Here is a 22,466-nt window from a genome sequence, read left to right as displayed (position 1 = left end):
CCTCCGTACTCAAGGAGGGTCAGCTAGAGCAGGCTACCCAGGAATGTGTCCAGATGGCTTTTGAGTATATTCAAGAATGGAGACTCCACAACCTCTCTAGGGAACATGTGCCAGTGCTCAGTCACCCTCATGGTAAAAACGTGTTTCTTTATGGTTATATAAAACCTCCTGTTCTGTCATTCACCCTGATATAACTGCATATATCAGGCCTGATTCCCTAGGCACTCCTGCAGTGAGCTGGTATCCAGAACATTTGGGTTAATACAAATGATCATGAGTATTCATACAGAAAACCTTCTTACATCTACCACGGAATGTACTTTGAGTAGTGGAAACAGTTCTCCTTTAGAAACTCTAAATCCTGATCCCAAATCTCTGTCCAGAATAATGACAGCACTAAGCAGAAGGCACAGAAACCATCATCCAAGAAATTTGTTTACAGAATTTTATTTGTGTAGTTAATTTGTCAGATAATTTCAAATAACAAAGCTGAGTTCTGCTCATGGATAACCAAGGATCAGGAAAATAGACGCTGCAGTTAATTCATCCTTCTTGAAGTGGGGTGAAGGGAGAAGCATAAGGCTTGATCTAATGCCTTCTGAAGTGAATGGGGAATCTTTCCCCTTAGGTGAAAGAAAGTTAGATCTCACCGGAGTGTTTCAGGGTCATTGCCCTGACAGTTTATTCTTAATAAGACACTGACTCAGTAAACGCTGAGCATGTTCTGTAGTAGTTGTTTGAATATTATCACTTACTAAGGTCTCCATGCAGGAAGACCTTCCTACTGAGGAAGGACAAGTTAGGCCTTGCAAAATATGAGGGGTTTCCTCTGTGAACCTTATTTTAATTTTTAGAAGATGTTAGTTTTAATCTGGTATGGAGCAAGAAAGTCGCATTGTTATGAGTTCCCCTGCTTTCAGATGAAAGTTGGTAATCTGTTTTTTACTGCATTTGCATAGATATGGCTTACCAATTCAGGTTGTAATTTGGTGCATATTTAATAATAATTTTTCTCCAAAATTTCTTAAAATGTCATTTTATTCTGAACGGGGAACATGACCACGTACGATTTTGATTCTTTTGGGCCTTAGTCGAGAGAACTTGTTTGACATAACATAAAAGTAGTGCTTTTTTTTTTTTTTCTTCTAATTGCCAATTCTGTTAGATCCCTGAGGAAGATTAGAGTTAAGCAAGGCTTCTTTCTGCATTATTACTGGAAATAAATAAGCTGCATATCTCAACACTTTACCAGTGGATTAATATTCCTTTCTGATGTTGTTTATGTGTAAATTGAAAATACAAGACTTTATCATGCATATGAAATCACAATTTAATCTCCCTAGGATCCTGAGCAGTAACATGCTTGTTCTGTAAAGATTATTAGTTATAAACCTCATCAGGTATAGTGATTCTCTGTTGTTTGCATTTCTTCTTTTCTTTATTATTTATTTTTCAGCAGAAGAGTTAGACCAGCATGTTTGACAAAGCAAGACTCAGATGTCTTCCAACAAGTGTTTTATATAAATAAAAGCTTTGTAAACATATACAATGCTGCCCACACTAACACCCCACATTCCCTCCCCCCCCCCATGTTTTTAAAATGAAAAAATTGTCAGAAAAGAAGCATCAAGCCCAGATCTGCAATGTTGTTTCTAACAGTCTGTGATGTGTTTGACCATTTATGGTCCAGCTCTCCACTGTATCACACTCTGCTTGAGCAAATGTAGAATCAATACCAGGGCATCCATATTGGATGTTTGGGAACTTTCCACCACCAAAACCAGTTAACTCTGCCCACTTTTAAATTCTGGTCTCCTTGCTGCTTTAGAACAGAAGTGGGATAATTAATTTGGCAGTCACTTCATTTGCCTTTGTCACCGGTGAAAAGATTTACCTTAACAGAAGTGACAGAGTTCTCATTGGTTGAAGCTGTGCATTGTATAGGGAATGTAAAATAAGAAGGATGGGAGGGAAGGAGCTCTAGCTGTGCTTGTCCACTTGTGTGTCAGAGGGTTTAGGAGGACTTAAAATCATTATCACTGGGGACAGGAGAGACTCTGAACAATTAAGTGCAGCCTCTTTCTGAGAAACCTAATCCACTGGATGAGCAAGGCCTGAGAAGATTTCTGCTGGTTTGAAGGGGGAAGCTGAGGAGAGAAATGGGAAAAGACTGGTAGCTTGAAGGGGAACTGTGAGAAATTGTACTTTCCTCAGCCTTAAAAGAGGCTTAACTATAGCTCTTTGGCCTGAAAAGGTGGGAATGAAGCCAATACAAAGGTTCAGGATTAGTGTCCTTGTGTGAGCTAAGCCTTATGTGTCCTAACAAGGAAAAATATGGCAGAGTGTGGAGTAGGGTGATGCACGGCCGATGTAGAAAGGGCAAGGGGACATAAGCATCTGTGGGGAGGGAGGATTGGACCCAGAGAGGATGCACTTCCTGCTGTGGCTCGGTTGACAGCCAACTGGAGCTGCTCTTGCAGAAAAGAAAATTTTTGTTTGCTCTAAATTCTTCTCCACATTCACATATAGGAGAACTCTTCTGACATCAGAGAAAGCTCTTCACTGGATAAGTCACAGCAGAATTGGCCTTCCGCCTAGCATACTAAGGTGATGACAGATACAACTGATAGCAATGCTATGAACTGGTCAGCAAGACAAATCCCTCAAATGAGAATGCTGTCAGGGAAGAGAGGTTTTTGTGTTCTGTTCTCCTTGCTCCTCAGCACTTTTTCCAGCCCATGTTTCAGATGTACCATGGTATAGTGCAATTTGACCACCACATAGTCCATTTTCAAGGCAAACTGTACTTTTTTGTCTCTTCTCAATTGACTTGACATTACTCCCTTTCCTGACAGGTTCTGTTAGTATTTTCAGATGGGCTGGATGATTCACTGGAAGATCTCAGAAAAGCAGCTGACTCGCTTTGCCTTAAAGGTATTGCAATACCGCACTGATGCTCCAGCCTCCTACTACCAATGGCCCAATGTATTGCTTCCATGCTGCAACTTTTCCACATAACATTACCTCTCCACGCTCATATGGCACTCCTCAGGAGTCACTGGGAGAGTGTTTGCTTCTCTATGTGAACCAGTGTACAAGATGGCTTGACACTGTTTGGCAGATGATGCCAGAAACATGCCTAGGGGTGCAGAGGGCCTGGGATGGTTCTGGTTTCTGCAGTCCAGATCCAGCAGCTGGGGCAGTTCGGGACAGCCCCACTCACTGATGAGCACAGCACCAGAGGTTAGACCCAACTCTGACTTCTGCAGGAGAAAACAGTTTTACATTTCTGTTTGGGCACTGAGTAGCAGCCTGGTCTGACAAATGGGGAGAGAATTTGATTGGAAAATTACTGGTCTGTTTTTTTCTCTTGTACATTGTTCTCAATAGCCTGATTTGTTTTAACAAACTGTGCTGAAGCCATGAAATGTAAGTCTTTCAGAGATCTGCTGTTATTCACAATGGTACTGTTGGTTAAATAACATAGTTCAGGCATTCACCACTTTAAATCTATGCTTACATTGAAGGTCTTGATGCGCTTCTATTAGTTGGCCTGGACAATACACAGAACTTGACTGAACTTCGGGAAATAGAGTTTGGCAGAGGGTTTGGATACAACGAACCTCTGAGTATTGGGTTTGCAGAGATTGCAAACATCTTGCAGAGAAACCTTGTAAGTCCTTCTGTGATATAAACTAAAGGGGGAAAAAAATCAGTCTTTGTTTTATGATTAATATACATAAATGAAATGCTTCTTGTCTTTTCAGGATACTGTTGCAGAAAGGAAATGCTGTAAAGTTGTTTGTAAATGTCTTGGAGAAAATGGTGATCATGGTGGCCAGGGAAGTCCTGGAATGAAGGTAGGAGAGCTAAGATAGACATTACTTAAGATTTGCTTTATTTTTCAAAGTGTTTTCATTTTTTGTAATGTTTCAGAGCATGCATGCATGTGCCCGTGACCTTTGCTGTTAGGAAAGATGAAGGAGAAACATGAAATGTGATCGTTTCTCTGTTGCATGTTCCTATTACAAAAGTATTTTCGTAGTGAAAATCATTTGTACATATAAAAATCATTAAGCACTCTGCTTCACCAATTCAGTAGAAAATGGAGAGGGATTAAAAAAATTAAGTCTGATTAACCAAGAAGCTTATTAGCCATTGTGAATGAGAAACTTCCAGCCGACAAGCTAAGAGTAGAAAATAATCCTTCTTTACTACGTGTAAGCCTTATCCTTTTCTGCCTCTGGTTATTCCAAATATCATCTTCTATATGTTTCTTCTTACCCAATACAGTACTAATTTACATTATTTCTTTTAAAATTTTATACTGTTTTAAGCCTTTCAAATATTACAGATATTGCCACTTCTACAGCATCCTAGTTTTTATTTTATTAAGGTTTCTAGTATATGTAGTCTCCATTTGACTACTATTCATTCCATCGTTTCTACTTATTCCAGTAACATACTAAGTAAATTACACCTGTAGTTCACACTCTTCAGTTATGTGCTTGCAGTTAAATGAAATTTTGATTATCTCTTAGCAAAAGTATAATCTTCTAACATTTATTTATAAACCAATTTACTGATTTCTTCCATTTCTCTTGTTGGTTTTCTTACACTTTTCTGTTTTACTAAAATGTCTAGATTAACATGCTTAGACAAAACAGTGTTCAGAATATAGACATAGTTGTTTTGCAGGTGGGCAGGCATGATGCCTAGGTTGTACAGCCTTCAATTGTAAAAGCATGTTTTTGCAGCACAAATTCGTGTCTTATTTTTGTTCATTTTCATTCCTAGAAATTCCATTTGTTCTACATTTGCTCTGTTCAAGTTTTTGCCCTGAGGGTATGGGTTTGCATGACTTCAAATACAAAGTTGCAATATTCCTAAAAGTCTTTGTAGGATATTGCAATATCTTTGTTCTAACAAGTTTTCAACTCCTTATTTTTTTCATTACATCTTAGAATTTCATTACTGTATAATGCTTCCTTTTCCAAATCACTAAGGAAGACATTTAATGTGACTAAATATCCCAATGAGCTTTGTTAACCCATCAGGCAGTTTCCTGAAATAGCATACAGAAATTTTATATTGAACATTGTTGTGGTTTGAGGTTTTTTTGTTTTGTTTTCTTTCACAGCCATGTCAAGTATGTAGGACTGTGCAGAGTGTCTGTGTAAATGTAGTTGATGGAGCCTACCCTCCTCAGCATAGCCAGGTCTAATTTTCAGAAAATGTTTTCTATCTCTATGTGCAGAGTAATCTGATAGAAAGTAACCCTGTGTGCTTGGAGAACAGTGTTACTTATCTCTTAAGTTCCTGTTTTTCAGGGAAGTACAGGTTACAGAGGATCTCCTGGCCATCCTGGTGAGGAAGGTGGGATTGTAAGTAAACATTATTCCTTCCTGCTAAAATGATGTTGGTTGGTGCCTGAACCTGTCTGCACTTACTCATTTACTCAGTGCTCATTGATGTCTTTAAGCAACATGTATCTGAAAGTAAATATATAGACTTGATTCTCTATGCATCTGCACCTCACCATAGTTAGTAATAACTTCGAATGCAGAAACAGAATCAATTAGAAAGAATCACACAACAGCATTTTATGTGGCATATTCATGGCTAACTCATACACTCATTTTTCATGACAGACTGTACTGATTCTGTGCTGATAGTTCTTATAGAAAAACCTATCCCTTCCCTTCTTAGCATAAGTGAATATCTTATGACTGGATAACAAAGCTAAATTTTGTCGTGTGTTTTGCTGATTTACAAATCCTTTGTGGTGTGCTGTTCCTGACATAAACTCGAACATAATGTGCATAAGCCACAGCTCAACCCACTAGGAGTTCTTTCTCTTTTGCTGCCTAGAAACAAACAAATATCCTGCAAAGAAAAAGACATAATTTCCTTAGCACCATAAACACAGAACTAGGTTTACAACACTGCACCCGTGACATGAATATTGCTCCTAAATACAGGTGAGAAGTCTGCAAACAAAAGAATCAGCTGGGGATTTCTCTCTCTACATAACTGTAAAATCCACATTGCAGTAGTCCCAGTTCTCACAGTAGATTGGTCAGCCTGAATTTGCCTTTGGTGAGGCAGCCGGTGGCAAGCCTACTGTCTATTCAGAGAAAGGCAGTAGTGGAAAAGAACAGTTGTCATCTGGGGTTATCAAGAAAGAGCATAGTGGTTGTGGTTTTACTGTTTCTTTGGAATCACTGGCTGTAACTACTGGAGCAGTTTCCACATAATTTAATTTTTTTTCAGGTGATCTGATTTGCTGAACGATAGAATAAAATGCCATATAAGCAAATTCCAGAATGACTTAAAAATATTTATGTTACTCAGAAATAGGACTGCTTTCACATCCTTTCACAGTTAAGAATGACATGATAGAATTAGGGATTAAAATTCAAACCCTGAGTGTTTTTCAAAATGAGAAACATTTTGAACATATTGAAATGGGATGTCCCAAATTTTTCACCACAGCATTTTGAATGGAAAGATTCTAAATCTTGTATTTTTTTGAAGTGGTGAGGGAGCAAAAACAACTTAGAATTTGTTTTTGTCTATGAAATTGAATTTCTATTTTTGACTTTCTGAGAATAATATTCTAGAACAGATAAATTACGGAAGTCTTGTTTCTGAATTTGCAGGTCCCTTCATTTTCCTTCTCTTTACTGTGGAAGGGTGAGAAGTTATGTCTACACTTTCAGAAACTTTCTCCATCTCTTATGTGTGAAGCCTATAAGTTGTACGTTTTCCTTGCTAAAGGCTAAATTTTTTTCCATCCACAAGATAAGAATTCAAAACATCCAAACCAGTTGAATGTAGTGAATGCACAGCAGAAAGCAGACTGCTGATAATGGACTACAGAAGATGCCCCAAGGAAAGGAGGTTGAGGAGATCATGCTGGACAGCTTTGGTTTATCATGATGTAGTACACAGCTCAGGAATTAGTCTTAATGTTTCACATAGGCAATGCAGCCAGCCCAAAATGCTTAAACTTCTGTTTTTTCATACTGTGGTGTGGTTCTGTGGCACCATTGTCCACCTTAAGCTAGAATGTGATCCATGTTGCTTTTCTGCTAGTTTCGAGAGACCTTTCTTTAAAGATGAGAAAAGAAAGAGAATGGTCTTTGTTCTTCTGATCTTAGGCTCTTCAAGTTTGTCTTCCCTTTTGCATGGTAGTAGAGGAACTCTCATATTTACTGTGTGTTCTCATTTGTTTGTCATTGTTTACCTTTTTAGACAGCAATTTTAAGGGGATCTGCTGGGAGATGCTGCTCTGTTTCCATTTTAAGAACTTTCATCCTAACCTGGTTAATAATAGGTTCAGAGATCAGTGACTAGAGGAAAGTCATTCAATATTCAGTTAAAAAACAACCCACCCTAAGGCCTACCTTCAAGTACAGAGATTTCAGTCAGAGATTGGTAGGCCAGTCTACAACATGACAGGATAGGGAGAGCAGACAGCCAGGTGCAACTCAAACTAGTAATTGACTGTTCTCTTATGACCAGGATGAACATTTCATCCTTCCATTTGTGTCCTCAGTGCAGTGAATGGTGATATAATTCTGTCTTGCTTTAATCTTATATGATGAATTAATGAGTAGCCATCATTGTATGGATGAGTCTGAACATTCTTTTCTGTTTCTTAGGGGGAGAGAGGCCCAGTTGGTTTCAATGGGACTCAAGGAGACAGGGGATGTCCAGGTGCCAGAGGCCATAAGGCAAGTATGTCACTTTGAAGTGTTACCTAATTTTGTTTTCCACAAAGCTCTTTTCTGTACTGAGGACAAGTGCCTGTGCTGTCTTCCTGAAGCATGGATGGACAGCAAGACCCAGCTGTGAGAATAGCAGACAATTTTTGCTGTCTTTTTTTGAGAAGTACTTTATGTAACCGAAGCATGGTCAAATTGCTAAGTAGTTTGCTGACTCAGCAACTTGCCAGTGACTTTTTCCACCACCAAATCCAGACTGGCCTTAGTTAAAGCTATAAAGCTTTACAGAACAGAAATGAAAGTGAAGGCTATACTGTCTTCTCACAGGAAAGGGGTCAATCCCATATGTGGCAGTAGGGGGTTTTACAGTAGGGACTACAAATACTGAGCCCAGCATGCCTCTGCACAGCAAGCAGCGTGCTATTGTGCTCTTATTCTCAAGATCAATAAAAATACTTTCACCAAATTTCATCTGTGTTTATTTTCAATTTCAGGGGGCGAGAGGCTATAGAGGAAGTCAGGTATGTGTTTTCATGTGTAATCAGTTTTCTTTGAGAACAGTGTTCTGCTTCCTTTTAAGTTCATATTACCTTGTAGGATGAAAATATCAGCAAGGAAGGAAAACAGTGTAAAAACTTCAGAATATTTAATGTACTTTTGCTATGTTGTATAAAAATGGATTGAAGTGAGCTATTAGGGTAAAAACTATCAGTCTCGTATTTTTAGCGTGGTTGCAGTCATAGTTGATTTAGTCTGACAGAAAAGGAATTTATTTACTGGCTATTTTAATAATCTGTCAAGGTGGTAATCTTGGTGGTCAGCTGAATCTTATATTCTAATTGTTGAGGAAGCAGAGCAGAAAGGGGAAAAAAAGATTGTGACTAATATTTATTGCTGATTTGAACAGCATTTTCACTGATTCATTATTGACCCTTTTTTGATATCCAACTTATCTTCAGCTGTTTTTGTCATCCATTGATCTTGCAACTCTGCTTATTTAACCTTTCAAGCATAGCTGTTCATCAAAGATATTGTCACCAATTCATTAGTAAAATGTGAAGCCTGGAAAACAATGATCTAATATGGCAATATTAGTTCCCAAGCTAGAGCAATTAAAATGAATTGAAATTGTATTGGGTATTTTGATACAAAACCACTCCTAGAAAAGATTTAAGAGCCTCAAAGACTCAGAAGATATTTGCTTCCAGACCTGAGCAGCTGTACATGTGAGAAAGTTCAGAGGGTGTTTCTGATACCTCAGCTCTATTTAAAATACTGCTCTGTACTGCCTTTTTAAATCCTCCCATGTGTTTTTATTCTGTTTTCCATTTTCTGCTCTGTTCCCTGAAGTAATTTGTCCTCCTTTTAGATTATAGAAGAGGGAAAGTGCTTGCTAATGATTTTAATTTGACCAAGTTGAATTGTACAGTAGGACTTAGTAGTAGCACAAACTCTACTGAAGTCCAATGAATATATAAACGTCTTAACTGTGTTGTGCCATTATCTCCACTAATTTTATTTTAACTAAAAATATGAAGCTTTCAGCACATAAAAAATGTGATTCAATACTGCTAACTTAGTAAGGTTGAGGCAGTTTATTGCAGTCTGCAAGGCATTTTAGTATAGCTATTTAGAGGAAAAAAAAGACAATATTGAATATTTAGTACTACGAAGTTTGGCTCAGATTTTCTGAAGCAGAACATGAGTGAGGGAAAAATGAGGGCTTGAACAGAAGTCATGATTTCTTAGTGCTCAAAATTTTTCTGGAATGCTTATTCAAGAAATTCTTGTCTGTGAAGTATTAATCTTACTAAAATGTACAGCCATCTAATTTTTCTTGTAGTACACACAAAACTGTTATAAATGAATGAAAATTTTCCTCAGGAACTTTAACTAGGTGGTTTTGTAAAGTCAATATAGCATCAAAACCTACAAAGCAATTGTGTCCGTAGTCTCTGTCAAAGTGAGACTCCTGTTGGTTTAACTAGCATTTACAACATTCTCTTGTGCCCCTTCCAGTGATTTGTTGAATATCCTTTCAGCTTTCAGGGTAGTGGTCTCTGCAGATTTCATTTTGTACTGCAAATAAAAACATCACAGTTAATTCCTTCATTTTTATCCTAGTAAAGAAAGACAGAAGAAGCACTTCAAAGTATCCTTTAAAAATTGAGTGTGTTGTTTGGCCAGGTCTAAAACATTGTGGAGCATACATAAATGAGATAAGGTTCTAGCAGTTATAACTCTATTCAGAATCCTCACTCTTCATCTGAACAACAAATTAACATCTCAAACTCCCTAAGGTTAGGATGGGTGTTTTGTGAGAAAATGGCTTCCACAAATGGTTGCAATGTGATTTGGTTTTGCAGACAAAGGGACAAGAAGAGCAGTGTGTGTTTGAGTGGGAATGTGACTGCTGTTTATGTAGCAAGCATCACATTGCTGAGGCAGTAATGAAGTTTCTTTAACAAGTCCTAAAGCCTAAGATCAGTCTCCTGTAATTATTTTTATCATGGTTATTCTTTCTAGCTTTTCAATGCACTGTTCATAGTATAAAATTATTTAAAAAAAAAAAAAAGCATAAATCAAACACACATGATGGCTGACACCAGAATTAGAAGATTATCAGACACTAGTAATTACGTTTTGGAATATATCTAGATTTTGAAGGTGCTGCAGTTGGGAAAAAGATCTGAAAACTAACAGATGGAAAAGCAGAATTCAAATCCTGATTAAGATCTATAGTTTTAATAACCACTGTTCTTATTAAGTGTTCTTAACGATGATTTGTTTTAGAAGTTAATAATTAATTAAAAATCTGAATTATTCATTCCTATTTTTAATTATTATTCTTGCTAGTCATCAAAACCCACTATTCTTATTCAAGTTTCCAAAAGCAGGGTAAACACTTCTTCCCTTGCTCAAAGGGGCAAGTGGACTGATGCTAATGGGGTTTTTTTGCTTATTGCTACAGGGTGAACATGGTGAGAATGGATTTGATGGCACTGCTGGAGAGCAGGTAATTGTCGCTTTAAATGTGCAGTGCAATTAAAGACACCAACCTCAGGGTTCAAAAGTACGGATTTTTATGCCTTTGAATGGGCTTTAATCCTGAACAGAAACTCTGTTGTTTAGTGTTTAGAGTTGCGTATCTGATTGAAGCTGGATTCTGCCACACAAAATTTGGGAACCACATTTTACAGAAGGAACAACCATTAATTTTTTTCTTCTTTCTTCGCCCTTTGTGAGTCTAGGGAGAACATGGATTTCCTGGACCTTCTGGAGAGAAAGGCAACATGGGAAAACGGGTGAAGTATCGTTTATAGTAATGTTTAGATTTTATGGAAACATATTTCCAAAGTGTAATGCTATCTGTAATGCCTGTGAGTTGTTTCTAATAGCTGCCTGTTCTCCAATATGATATGGCTCCTGTTGTAGTTCAGTGTAGCTCCACTGACTTAAACAGATCTGTGTTCTGTTATCTGGTCTTCCTCTACCACAGATACTTTTTCTACCTGTTCCCAAATTGCTTGTGCTCTTTTTATGAATTTAGGGCAGAAAAGGCCCCAGAGGAGAACCAGGTGAACGAGGAGAATCTGGCCTAAGAGGAGATCATGTAAGTGTATTCCTTCTTTTTTCTTGGGTTGCACTGATTCATGCCTGGATTTTTGTGATGCAGCTGCCTGAAATATATGTGATTTGAAGACTTTTTCACAATCCTAGATGTTGCAGTACTCTGCAAGAAGTATGGCATATTCCAGGAGTCCTGAACTCTTTAGATGCAGACGGACTGAAGCAGGTGTTTAAGCCTCAGGTCTCCTGCTTGTTTCTTGCATTTTTATTTATTTGTTTGCTTATTTTTACCATGGGCAATATAACTCCTTTTGGAGCTATTTAGTCCTCCCTGGTGGTCCCCACCCTACAGAGGAAATTCTGGATCACTTGAAAACCCTGTGCACTGACTCTCGGTTAGCAATCTGTAATGCTGCAAAGGCAAATTACTTCTTCAAGCTGACATTTTTTTCCTTGCATGCTCCAGAGCCCTGTATAAATGTAGTCTCTGATGACTAAAATTTCAATGGAGACAACGCATTTCTTGTATCACCACTTTAAGTCTTCTTACACATATTCCAAAGACCTTTGTTCCAAACAGTCAAATATAGTGTTGACTTCTGTCATCTAATTAAAAAAGAATCAGGTGTCATGGTAACTTGCCTCTTTGAGAGATCAGGATTTCACCTGTGTCTAGCATTAAGTGGCTAAATGGAACTCCATTCTAGTGTAACCCCAACTGACACTCACTAACTAGTTGTGATCTTAACTCAATTAACTATACCCAAACAACCAGAACAGCTTCACATTTTCAGAGTTTAATTTGTTGCCTACTAGCAATATTTCTTTTCATCTCTTTGCAAAAGAAGTTGTGGGCTTTGCAGAACTTCCTATATAGTGTTCTTACAAGTATCTTTATTTAAAATAGCCTTTGTATTTTTTGTTGGCTGCAATGACATATCTCATTTAATTCTGCTTCCCTATCTTGCCCCTGTACTCAGAGTAATAAAGGTGTGGTCACTGAAAATGCTGAGCTTTCTGCTTAACTTTTCCAGGGAGATCCTGGGACTAGCAATAATGTTCCTGGTCCTAAGGGTGAAAAGGGAAACTCAGCACGGCAGGTAAGCAAGTAGTTCTTTATTATGGAGAGAGGATTTGCGTAATTGCTAAGTTCTACTGGCTGTCCAGTGACTAAGTAGCTCTTTTCTCCTGTTTTGTATTTTGCCTTTAGTATATGTCTGCAACACAGAAAGCTTTGAGAAGTGCTTGATAGTGTAAAAAAAATTAAAAAGGTTAACAAAGACTATGGAAATATTCCAATAAATAGAGCGAAGGGAAGATAGGATTTAGTATAAATATATTATTCTACCACAGATTTGCATCACCAGCCTCAGAGGCTTCTAGTAATGGGTTGTATGGATACTGTTAAAAACCATGCTGGGAAAAATGCATTGGGTATCAGCAGACTGTACTCATTTTACTGTGGAACTGCTGTTTCCTCAGGGTGGTTGACCTGTATCTAGAACATAAGAGCTGGGATGTGTGCTTATACAGTGATACCTGAATTTTTAAGAGGTGCTTGAGTGATACTGAAGAAAAAAAAACATAACAGAAAAGCACAGCCCATTTTACCAGGGTGCTTTTTGGAAAGAATAAGCAAAGATAGTAAGCAGTCGGACAGTAGTATATAAGTGATGGTGGATGAAAGCTTAAGAGGGTGAGAACTAGCAAGATGTGAGAAAAATCCTCTATTTTACAAGTTTGATTGTGTCTGAACAAGTAGGGTTGTTGCACATGTTCAGACACATGTGTGTGCATATATGTCTATGAAGAGTGTGTTGAAAGCAGCAGAAAAACTGTAAGGGTCACTCTTTAGAGAATAATTGTGTTTTGATGACTTTTTGGAAACAAACCTCATCAAATTTTCCCATCTTAAGAAGTCCAGCTGGAAGGCTGAAGTCAACAAAAATGATTTCACAAAAGACTTGACCAAATATCAGCTCTTAGTAACTGATGGATTGGAAATCCAAAGCAAGCATGATGGCTCTGGTTTATAATTTTTCATTGTAAATGATTTGCAGAAAGCAAGAATCAGCATTTAACATGATACAACGGATTGCAATGGAATTACTTAGGAGAAGAAACAGAAGTAATGTGTAAAGAATGTATAAGAAAAAGAAAGCGTATTTAAAGAGCTTGTTCGTTACTTTGTTTTGCAGGGAGACCTGGGACCACATGGACTCCAAGGAGAGCAGGGTGATGCTGGCCCTGATGTAAGAACAGTAATCAGTACAGGGTGGAAGTAACTGATACAAGATACACTGGGGTTCCCACTGAGAAAACCAAATCTTCTCTCTTCCTTTTATCCCACACTTAAAACTCCTGCACTGAGAGGAAACATAAATCTTCTAAAATTTTCATAGTGAAACATATTTGGCTTCAAATTTAGTAGCTTATATGTATTGCATTGTGTTTTGTTTTTTTAAAAATCAGGAATTTGGTGTCCTATAATTTCAGGTCTGATTCATGTGAAGTCACAAGCCTTAAACTCAATACAACCTTTTCTATGAGCCTTAATTGCTTCATAATCTCACCATAAATACATCTATCCCTTCTTCCTCCCTGTGACTGCAAGTTCCCTATGCCCGTTCAAGCCTGTATAAAGACTGACTAGCAGCTGAGCTGCCCTTTTTAATCCACTAGAGACTGGAACTTATGAAGTCACCTCTACTAGTCTGTCAGAAAGGTGCCTAATGCCAAAGTCTGGAGTGATGATCACTCCTCAGTTAGGCTGCAGAAACATCCTAAAGGCCTCTAGCGATGTGAGGTTTAACAGTAATGTTCACTAGTACTGCTGAGCAGTGTGCAGCGGGAAGTGGTGCAGACCTCTTAGCTCAGAGGGAGAGAAGAGGGCTCTTGTTCTCTTTATTTCAGCCAAGGGGCAAGTAACCTGGAAGGTGTTTTCCAGAATTTTGTTGAGAAGGCTTCCCTCTGCACTCACTGAGGGTCTAAAGCCTTTTTTTTTTTGATAAGGCTTACTTGTGTAAGAATTTGTCCCAAATCCACCCTTTTCTCATTGTTCTTTGGAAATAATCTCTGCTTTCTATAACCTGTATTTGATTGTATTTTGTAATGTATTTTATTATAAACTGTTGTTTCACATATTGCTCAGTGTTCTGGATTGTAATCTCTCATGCCACTCCTTCCTAGGGTGCAGCAGGTCGAAGAGGCCCCCCAGGTCTAAAGGTGAGTGGCTGACACTGCTGCTACGTATCTATATGCAGCTACATGTGCACCCTGAGCACCTCTTTGCCCCTCTTAAGGGAGAAATTTCAGTGTGATCCAAGACACATCAAAAGTCTGTTTCTAGCCAAGGTAACCTTTGGTTCTCAGGTATATGTACCAGAGGCCCTCCTGACTTAAAGGATTTAGAATTGAAAAGCTTTCATTGAAATGAAGGGATGGTTACTTTTATTATTAAGGCAAATGTGGGAGTGTAGATGGAGAAGACCATTGCTAAAGATAATGGGAATGAGTAGTCAGGCTGCATTCTTGCAGCATAAGGCCAAAAGTTTGGCAGTTTTTTCCTCCTTTGCTCCCTGCACACAGATACATTCATGACACGCATATGCAGCAGAGGCAAAATTAAGGCAAGTTCTAAAAGATACTTTATGAAAATATAAACACAACAGAGTATTAACTGAAGCTCTGAAAGCTGACTCAAAGCATATAAAAGAATCAAGATTCTGAAAACAATTTAGTTTCTCAAGTATATATCTAAGAGAATATAGTGTAGTTTGAATGCTTGTATAGGATGTAAGGAATAGGTCAACCCCAGTGCATGCTGATTGATCATTCCAGAAAGATCCTCTGGTGGAAAATTCTCTTATGTCATTGTTAGGTGGTAGCCCTGGTTTTCCTAGACTTACACCCCATGGAGCGACTATGAAAGGAAACTTTCCTGAGATGTAATTGGTAAAGATATCACTGCCATTCTCTTCAATGAAGTTTTAGATAATGTTCTTGGAAAAGAAAACTTGTTTGTCTCAGTATAAATGACAAAATACAGTTATCAAAGAAAATCTAAAAGCAGATATATTCAAGAGTGAAAGTAAAAAGATTCTAGGAACCTGAGAAGACTTATATTTCTTTCTCTTTTTTCCTTTTTTTTTTTTTTTTTTTTTTTTTGGAAAGGGTAAATAAACATTTTCCTTTGTCCATCATCCTGGCAGGAGTCTATAAGAACATCTAAAACCATGACTCCCATACATCTGCGTGCAAGATCTATCCCTTATCTCTATCTTATTGCTTGCTTTCTCAGGTATGGGTTGTATGATCACTCCAGGAAAATTGCTCTAGTACAAGTAGTTCACATTTGACCCAGTCTCTCTGCAAAGTTAACACAGATAAGGAAGATAGTGTATGCCTTGGTGTAGCATTTCATCCTTTATCTTAGTGCATATAAACCCAGGGAAACATTACAATTTCATCTGTGACACTGTCATTACCTGCAGGATGGAATATGTCTTGAAATTCTACCCTGTGTTGGAGAACATAAGAAATCCATTTCTTAAGTAGTTATGTAATTTTGTGCTTTCTTTTTTTTTCCATTTGATTGCTGCTGAACTCTAAAAATTTTTGTTTGCATTTTTCTGTCAGGTACCAGCAGAAAGAAATAATCCAAGTGAGCTATGAGGTCAAAACAGGTCAAAAATTTAAGTCTGTGGAAATGGATTTGTACCTTATCTTTGTTGTACTAACAAGCAGGAGAACTTGGCCCCCTCCTCCAGTCATGAGGCTACCCTTTTGTAATGTGATAGGGAACAAGAGAGATGACTGAACCTCACAGCAACAGAGAACTTCCAAACTGTTTTCATTTAAGCACTTGATGATCAGCTTTGACTTCTAAAAGTATAACAAAAAACATCTGCGTGGGTCAGTAGGCATTGGAAGCTAGGTCCCAATCCACGTTCAGAGCACAGTTTATGTAAATAGCCTGTACACTGAAGAGGTGTAAAAATTGAATGACAAAGAGAATTACCCTCTTCTGTCTTCCACATCTCCTGGAGGAACTAGATGGAACGTAAACCCTGCAATATGACACTGGCATCCATCCTTGGGTGAGATTTTGGGTGTGTATCCTCCCACCGAGATCTCTTGCATGGCAGAGTGTTGCAGAGCTACCACAGCTCTTTCAGCACAAGGTGTGAGAACTTCACTGTGCACGCTTCCTGGTGTCCCAGGGCTTGGAAGCAGAACTGTGCAGTCCTAATGTTTGTAGGGTCTTTAAGGGCCCTTCTGTGAACTGCAGGATCCAGCTCTAAGGAAATATGATACAGCCAGTCCTTCTGGAGAGGAAGGTTTTGTGCTGGAGTGGAATGGAATGGCAATGAATCCCTTTTTCAGATGAAGATAGGTATTGGTGGTGATGTACTCAGAGACAAATGATCAAATTACAGGCAGTGAGCCAGAATTCACCCAGCTAACGCCTAAGGACTTGTAACAGGTTTGGCTGTTAATAAAAGGCACTGAAATAACGGCGGCGTCAACAAAAAGTTGTTAACTTCCCTTCCAGTCAACATGAACACACCACTTTTCATCATATCCTGTAAAGGACAGTTTCCCAGGACTTCTAGTTCCAATTGTCTGTTGCTTTTTGTGATAAAAGGGAGACTAATTTTTTGAAATAGTTTAAAAAAAAAAAAAAAGTACAGCTAGCCATTCTAAACAGTCAGAAGTAGTCAGCGGGTGGAAGGAACAGAAGGTGTGGTGTAGCCTGAGAGTCACAGACAAGAACAACACTGTGTTCCCAAAGCAAAATAAAGCAAAATACTGAAGACAGAAAGGAGAATAAACTTAAGGAACACATGACAGAGAGGAAAAAGAAAGGCGGGGGGGGGTGGTGGAGAAAAGAACAACAACTCTTCTGGGTTTGATTCAAAGTTAAAGTAGCTGAAAACTTTCTATTGGTTTTTGATTCTAGTAGAGTGTGCCTAAGAAATTTTTTCATTTTCTTTGCAGTCAAAGTGATTTTTGTGGAAATTATTTCTATTTGATTTTTTTTTACAGCTGGCGTAAACTTGGCATCATTCTAGTAACTGATGTTTCATTTTACAGTATTGTTACTCTGGCTACAAATAAGTTTGCGAAAATGCCTTTTTTTTCTTTTTTTTTTCTTTTTTTTTTTTTTGCTATTGTTATCTTTCATTTCATTCATATGGTGGAGAATGGAAGTTCAGCCTTTTGAATGCAGTTTTCCTCAGGAGATTCTTTCCAGAACCATCTGTTTCCCAAGAATCTTCAGACATACGTTTATAATTTCTCCAGTGAAAGGAGATCTGCAAGGCCTGGAATATCTTGGTGCTAATTATCACAATTTTACTCAATCGAGCAGACAGTAAATATTTCTTATGGATGTCAGTTAAACTGGCTCATCCTCAGATGGCAACTTTATGGAGGTGGGAACTGGGAAAGCAGTTTTTTTGCCATCATCAAGGAAGATTTGACTTGTCTTCCTGAGTAACCAGAGTGAAAGATGGGGAGTATAAAGACATCTAATCCCAGGACGAATTGTGAAGTCATGGTTTCCCCTCAGAGTAGTTCTCCATGGATAACAGTGAAGAGGCTCTGGCCTTGTAATCCTTGCTTCATGACTTCTCATGGGCTCTGCAGCGGACAAGGACAAGTGTAATGCAGGAATATTGCGGAGACTGAGGTGTAAAATGCAAAGCAGATAGAACTGACCTCTTGCACTTCAGCTTTCATATTCATTATGCACTCTAAAGAACAAAAAAAGCTACTCGACTCTTGCTTTTTAATTGAGTTTTCTTCAACAGGAATTTGAAGCTGCTTGAAAGCTGTTTGGGAGCATTGAAAAACATTCTATAAACTGAAACTGTGCAGATATTAAGTTATTATCTGTTGATGTACGTATGACAGGTGTTAATTTGTTTGGTTTGGTCGCTGGTTTTTTTTTTTGTTCTGGCAGGGTGAGCAAGGAGATCTGGGGGAAGCAGGTTACCCAGGAAACTCTGGTCTTCCAGGCCCACAGGTAACTAAAAGAACAACTGAGTTGTTTTTATATTAGCTATGGAGAAGATGAGTTGTCTGTCTTGATCTTTTGTCCTTCTTTTGAAATAATTTGTTTACTTCAGCTAGTGAATATCATGAGTAAAATTCTTTCTTGGCAAATCTCCTCTGTAACCCTAAGGAATTAAATGTGGCAAGTTTCTCTTTTGGTTTATGTGGGTGCAGCTTCTAGTGAAATGGAAATAGGAAAGTGAGTAGCAGAAATAAGTAATTTAACCAACACATCTCTAGCTTACAGGATATTATCAAGCAGATATCTTCAAAATGAATTCATTAGAAATTGCTAGCAATAAGTGCATAAAATCTATTGCACGTTTGAGTGTACTGTGCTTATAGTATGCATTAAATTACGAAAATGATACACTGATTGACAAAACCAATGAGGAAAGCTTTGTGATTTAAAGATTTGCTTGGTGGAATCATTTTGAAGAGAATTATCATTGTAGACTGCTTACAATAGCTTCCAGTTTTAAGATGCTCTTAGATGCTCTAAAGATGCTCTTAAGTTTTAAGATCTAGGCATCTGGAGAAAGTGTGCCTAGTTGATATGGGTTACTTATGGCTCCCTCAGTATCTTAGACACCGCAGTGGCTCTCTGAATATGGTCCTCAGGCAGTGACCATCTCAGCTGCGCCACACAGGCAAATCCTTACAACCAAACAGCCAGAAGTTTCACCTGTTCATTAAGGCTTGCAAAACAGGCACTTGGATTCTGGTCATTGCAACAATCTAATCTTTGTTGAAAGGCTATCAACATTGAACTGACTTCTTTTTTCAATGGCTTTTTTACATCAGGGCCCAAGAGGACTACAAGGAATCGGAGGACCTCCAGGACCACAAGGCATGCCAGGCCCTCTGGTTAGCTTTAAATAATATATTCCTGCTGTACACATTAGGGCTTTTCATTCTCAGCGTTGATATTATTCTTATAAAGAGTTTTTTTTAAAAGAAACCTTATAGAAAGAAGAAATGGGGGATTTTTCAGTATAGTACTTAAGGAAACATTTGCAACCTCATATGATAAAATAACAGCCTTGAAAATAAGTTTAGGTGGGTGAATAGGAAGTGAATGTCAGCATTACCAAGCTTTTTGCATGATTGCACAGTAATGCCTTAGCTCTAGATTGCACTCTCAGTTCTGTAGTATCAGGACTAATAGCATGGCTTGCAACATGTGTAAATACAGATGTACAGTGGTGTGGTTGCGGGCAAAGTTAGATAATGATCAGGTAGTTCCATTAAAGTATGGCCTGTGAGGTTTAATGCTAGGGTATGATGAGGTTGTAACTATTGAGCACTGCCTGCGGATCTTCTCACTTGTGTGATGCTGTTGATTTTGGGGGTTGATTTTGGGTGTAACTCAGGACTAGAATGTCCTACTCTGTCAGTCTTGGCCATCTGCTTCACTCATGTAATGATGCTCATGCTTACACACCCATTTGTACGTGTGTATATATACATATAGTTTGTGCAACTATGCATGTGTTCACTAGGTATCTATGTAGACAGAAAATAACATTTTAAAGCAGTCATACAGAAAACAGGAAATAACTGGGATGATAGCTTGACCAGGAACTCTTACTGTCGTCCTCAAAAGCCTGTTAATGTGCTAATATTTCTACTGATTCTGTAATAATTTCAAGTGGCAATGAATCCTTGAGTGCAGTGAGCCCTTGATTTCTTCATTGTGCACCTTTTAACTGATATTTCTGATTACAGGCTAGTCTGGGGGCTCCAGGTTCACCTGGCTCTGTTGGGAAGTTAGGTGCAAGAGGAGAAAAGGTAAAGATTTTTAAGGTACCTTATTGTGGCAGTCTAATAGTATCATTCGTTCCAGAATATGACTGAAGAAGCATGAGCTAACGCTTGTGTTGTTCTTATGGAACATGTGAAGAATGTTAAGTTTTATAGATACTTTTAGACTGCATGGGAAGGCAAATGATGTGTTCAAGGTAACCTTGCAGGTATTGGAGATATACTAAGAAGTTTTTAGTGTTGCCATGACTGCTGTTCTAATTGATGTTGGGGTCATGGTTCTCAGTGGGGCCTGGCTTCTCACCAAATGCAGTAGGGATAAGGCAGTGCTGAACCTTGAGCTTGTTTTATGATTCCTAGAATCTGTCCAATCCATTGAAAATATGTACCAGGTAATCAGAATATCTCCAGTCGGAAGGGACCCGTGAGAGTCATTGGGTCCAACTCCCTGCTCCTTGGAGGGCTGCCTAAAACTAAACCATATGACTAAGAGCGTTGTCCAGATGCTCCTTGAACTCTGACAGACTTGGTGCTGTGACCATTCCCTGGGGAGCCTGTTCCAGTGTTCGACCACCCTCTCAGTGAAGAACCTTTTCCTAATGTCCAAGCTGAACTTCTCAGTTCAGTGAAGCATAGCTGCTATTTTAACCTTTTTCTTCTAAAGATTCCTAACCAGTTCAAGGAACCTTGGCTGTTACAGTGTCTATTGTACAGGAAAGAATATGCTGAGAACTGAATCAACATCAAGTTAAACAGAAAGGCTTATACTAATAAGTGGTCCACATTATGGTTCACTTATAATAAATGTTATCCCTTACTTTCATTAATGTGAGATTTACTTTATTTAATCAAAATAACTCATTTTAAGTGTTGTTGCATCTTTGAATCTAAAAGGCATAAGTAATAACAGTTAGTTAATCTCTTCAGTCTCTTTGAAGGGTTATTACATTCAGTGACAGACAGGTACCAGGAGGTCAAAGTGCTACTATGAAAAGAGTCACCGACTGTGTGAAAACATACAGTGAAACAGTGACAAAAATTGGGAAGAGGCATAGGAAGTTAATCCATCATACATTCCATTTCTCAGTCTGGTTTTGTGCTTTTTAATGTTGGGGTTCTTGTTAGAAGAAAGTTCATTAAAGAAAGTGAGAACTAAAAAATGAACTGAAAAAAAGAAAACTTGCAGGAGGACTAAGAGCACAGTGCAGACAGCCTGCCTGAGAAATATTGTCTTCTATCAACTAATGCTTCAGGCTGGTAGAATTTCAGGTTATGTTCTGATACCATTAATATAAGTTTTTTCCAGAAAACACTTTTTTCACTGGTAATTCTGTATAACAATGGGAGTTTTATTGAATGAAGGCCTTTGGGGTTTAGCTGCATGAATGCTCAACTTATTCTGATTTGCCAAGTACTTCCCAGTTCCACTGCCAGGAACCTTCCATGAGACACGGTCTGTAATGGAATGCTTTCAACTGGCATCAAGTAGTCCACAAAATGTATAACCACACTTCAGTCTAGCAGACAAGTTTACATTTCAGAAAGAAGAATTCTCCTGAATGAGCCAAACTAATGCCTTTTATGTTTCAATTATAACAGGGTGAACCTGGTGACCCGGGAGAGAAGGGCCCAGTGGGACCAGCTGGATGGAGAGGCAAGCCTGTGAGTCTTTCTGCCCTAATTCAGGGCCCCTGTAGTTTAACACCCATCCAGCTGAATCAGTACAGTTCATTCCCTTCTATTTTCTCTATTTGATACTATTAAAACTATTTCACATTTCGTTCTCAGTTTTCTTATGGACACCAGATTCCTTGTGTGCTAGAGAGAATATCTTTCCCCTCAGGTTCTCTAGGACAGAGAGAATATGCTAGGGGTAGGGCACACAGTGGGGAAGAACTGTGGCCTTGATCTTTGTTTTCTCTCTACAGATTTTGCCACCACTTGCTACTGGTTTTGAACTGTGTTGTGATAGCTTGCTCTGCTTCATCAGTCTTAGCAGCCTGGGCACCTCATTATAATAGGATATCTTTTATTCTGAAATAGAACTGGTTGTATATCTAATCCTCTATTAAAAGCTAACTCATGGTATATTCAACCTGTGCAGGGCATGGATGGCAGAGATGCCTACGGTCCTGAAGGAAGCAAAGGAGCAAAGGTGAGTACTTAGAGTCAGGATGTCTCACAGTCTTCATTCTGCAGTGTCAAATCAAACATCACCATCCGTATTTGATTCAAACGAAATGTAAGATATGGCCACAGTGCATTTCTGAGTTTCAGTAAGAGGCTCAGGCTTCCCACGACCATCATTTTAAGAAATTCTTCAATAGGATATTCTTTTGAGAA

The 22,466-nt window shown here is 38.5% G+C and overlaps 1 protein-coding gene across 2 annotated transcripts in view; it reads left to right on the top strand.

Annotated features, from left to right (window-relative positions):
- LOC141939781 (collagen alpha-4(VI) chain-like) overlaps positions 1-22,466 on the top strand; it is a 45,781-nt gene that overhangs the window by 9,006 nt on the left and 14,309 nt on the right. For both annotated transcript variants that reach the window (XM_074860214.1, XM_074860224.1), the window contains exons 3-19: positions 2,856-2,934; positions 3,528-3,673; positions 3,768-3,860; positions 5,331-5,384; positions 7,668-7,739; positions 8,225-8,251; positions 10,702-10,746; positions 10,982-11,035; positions 11,281-11,343; positions 12,335-12,400; positions 13,499-13,552; positions 14,490-14,525; positions 18,268-18,330; positions 19,164-19,226; positions 20,088-20,150; positions 21,723-21,785; positions 22,228-22,278. In XM_074860214.1, coding sequence (XP_074716315.1) covers positions 2,856-2,934; positions 3,528-3,673; positions 3,768-3,860; positions 5,331-5,384; positions 7,668-7,739; positions 8,225-8,251; positions 10,702-10,746; positions 10,982-11,035; positions 11,281-11,343; positions 12,335-12,400; positions 13,499-13,552; positions 14,490-14,525; positions 18,268-18,330; positions 19,164-19,226; positions 20,088-20,150; positions 21,723-21,785; positions 22,228-22,278 — 1,092 coding nt within the window. The remainder of the gene's footprint in view (positions 1-2,855; positions 2,935-3,527; positions 3,674-3,767; positions 3,861-5,330; positions 5,385-7,667; positions 7,740-8,224; positions 8,252-10,701; positions 10,747-10,981; positions 11,036-11,280; positions 11,344-12,334; positions 12,401-13,498; positions 13,553-14,489; positions 14,526-18,267; positions 18,331-19,163; positions 19,227-20,087; positions 20,151-21,722; positions 21,786-22,227; positions 22,279-22,466) is intronic.

Source organism: Strix uralensis, chromosome 1 (genome assembly GCF_047716275.1).
Source record: "Strix uralensis isolate ZFMK-TIS-50842 chromosome 1, bStrUra1, whole genome shotgun sequence".
In the NCBI taxonomy this organism is placed as follows: Eukaryota; Metazoa; Chordata; class Aves; order Strigiformes; family Strigidae; genus Strix; species Strix uralensis.
The sequence above is the reverse complement of the archived record's forward strand: the minus strand, read 5'-3'. Positions and strand labels throughout refer to the sequence as shown.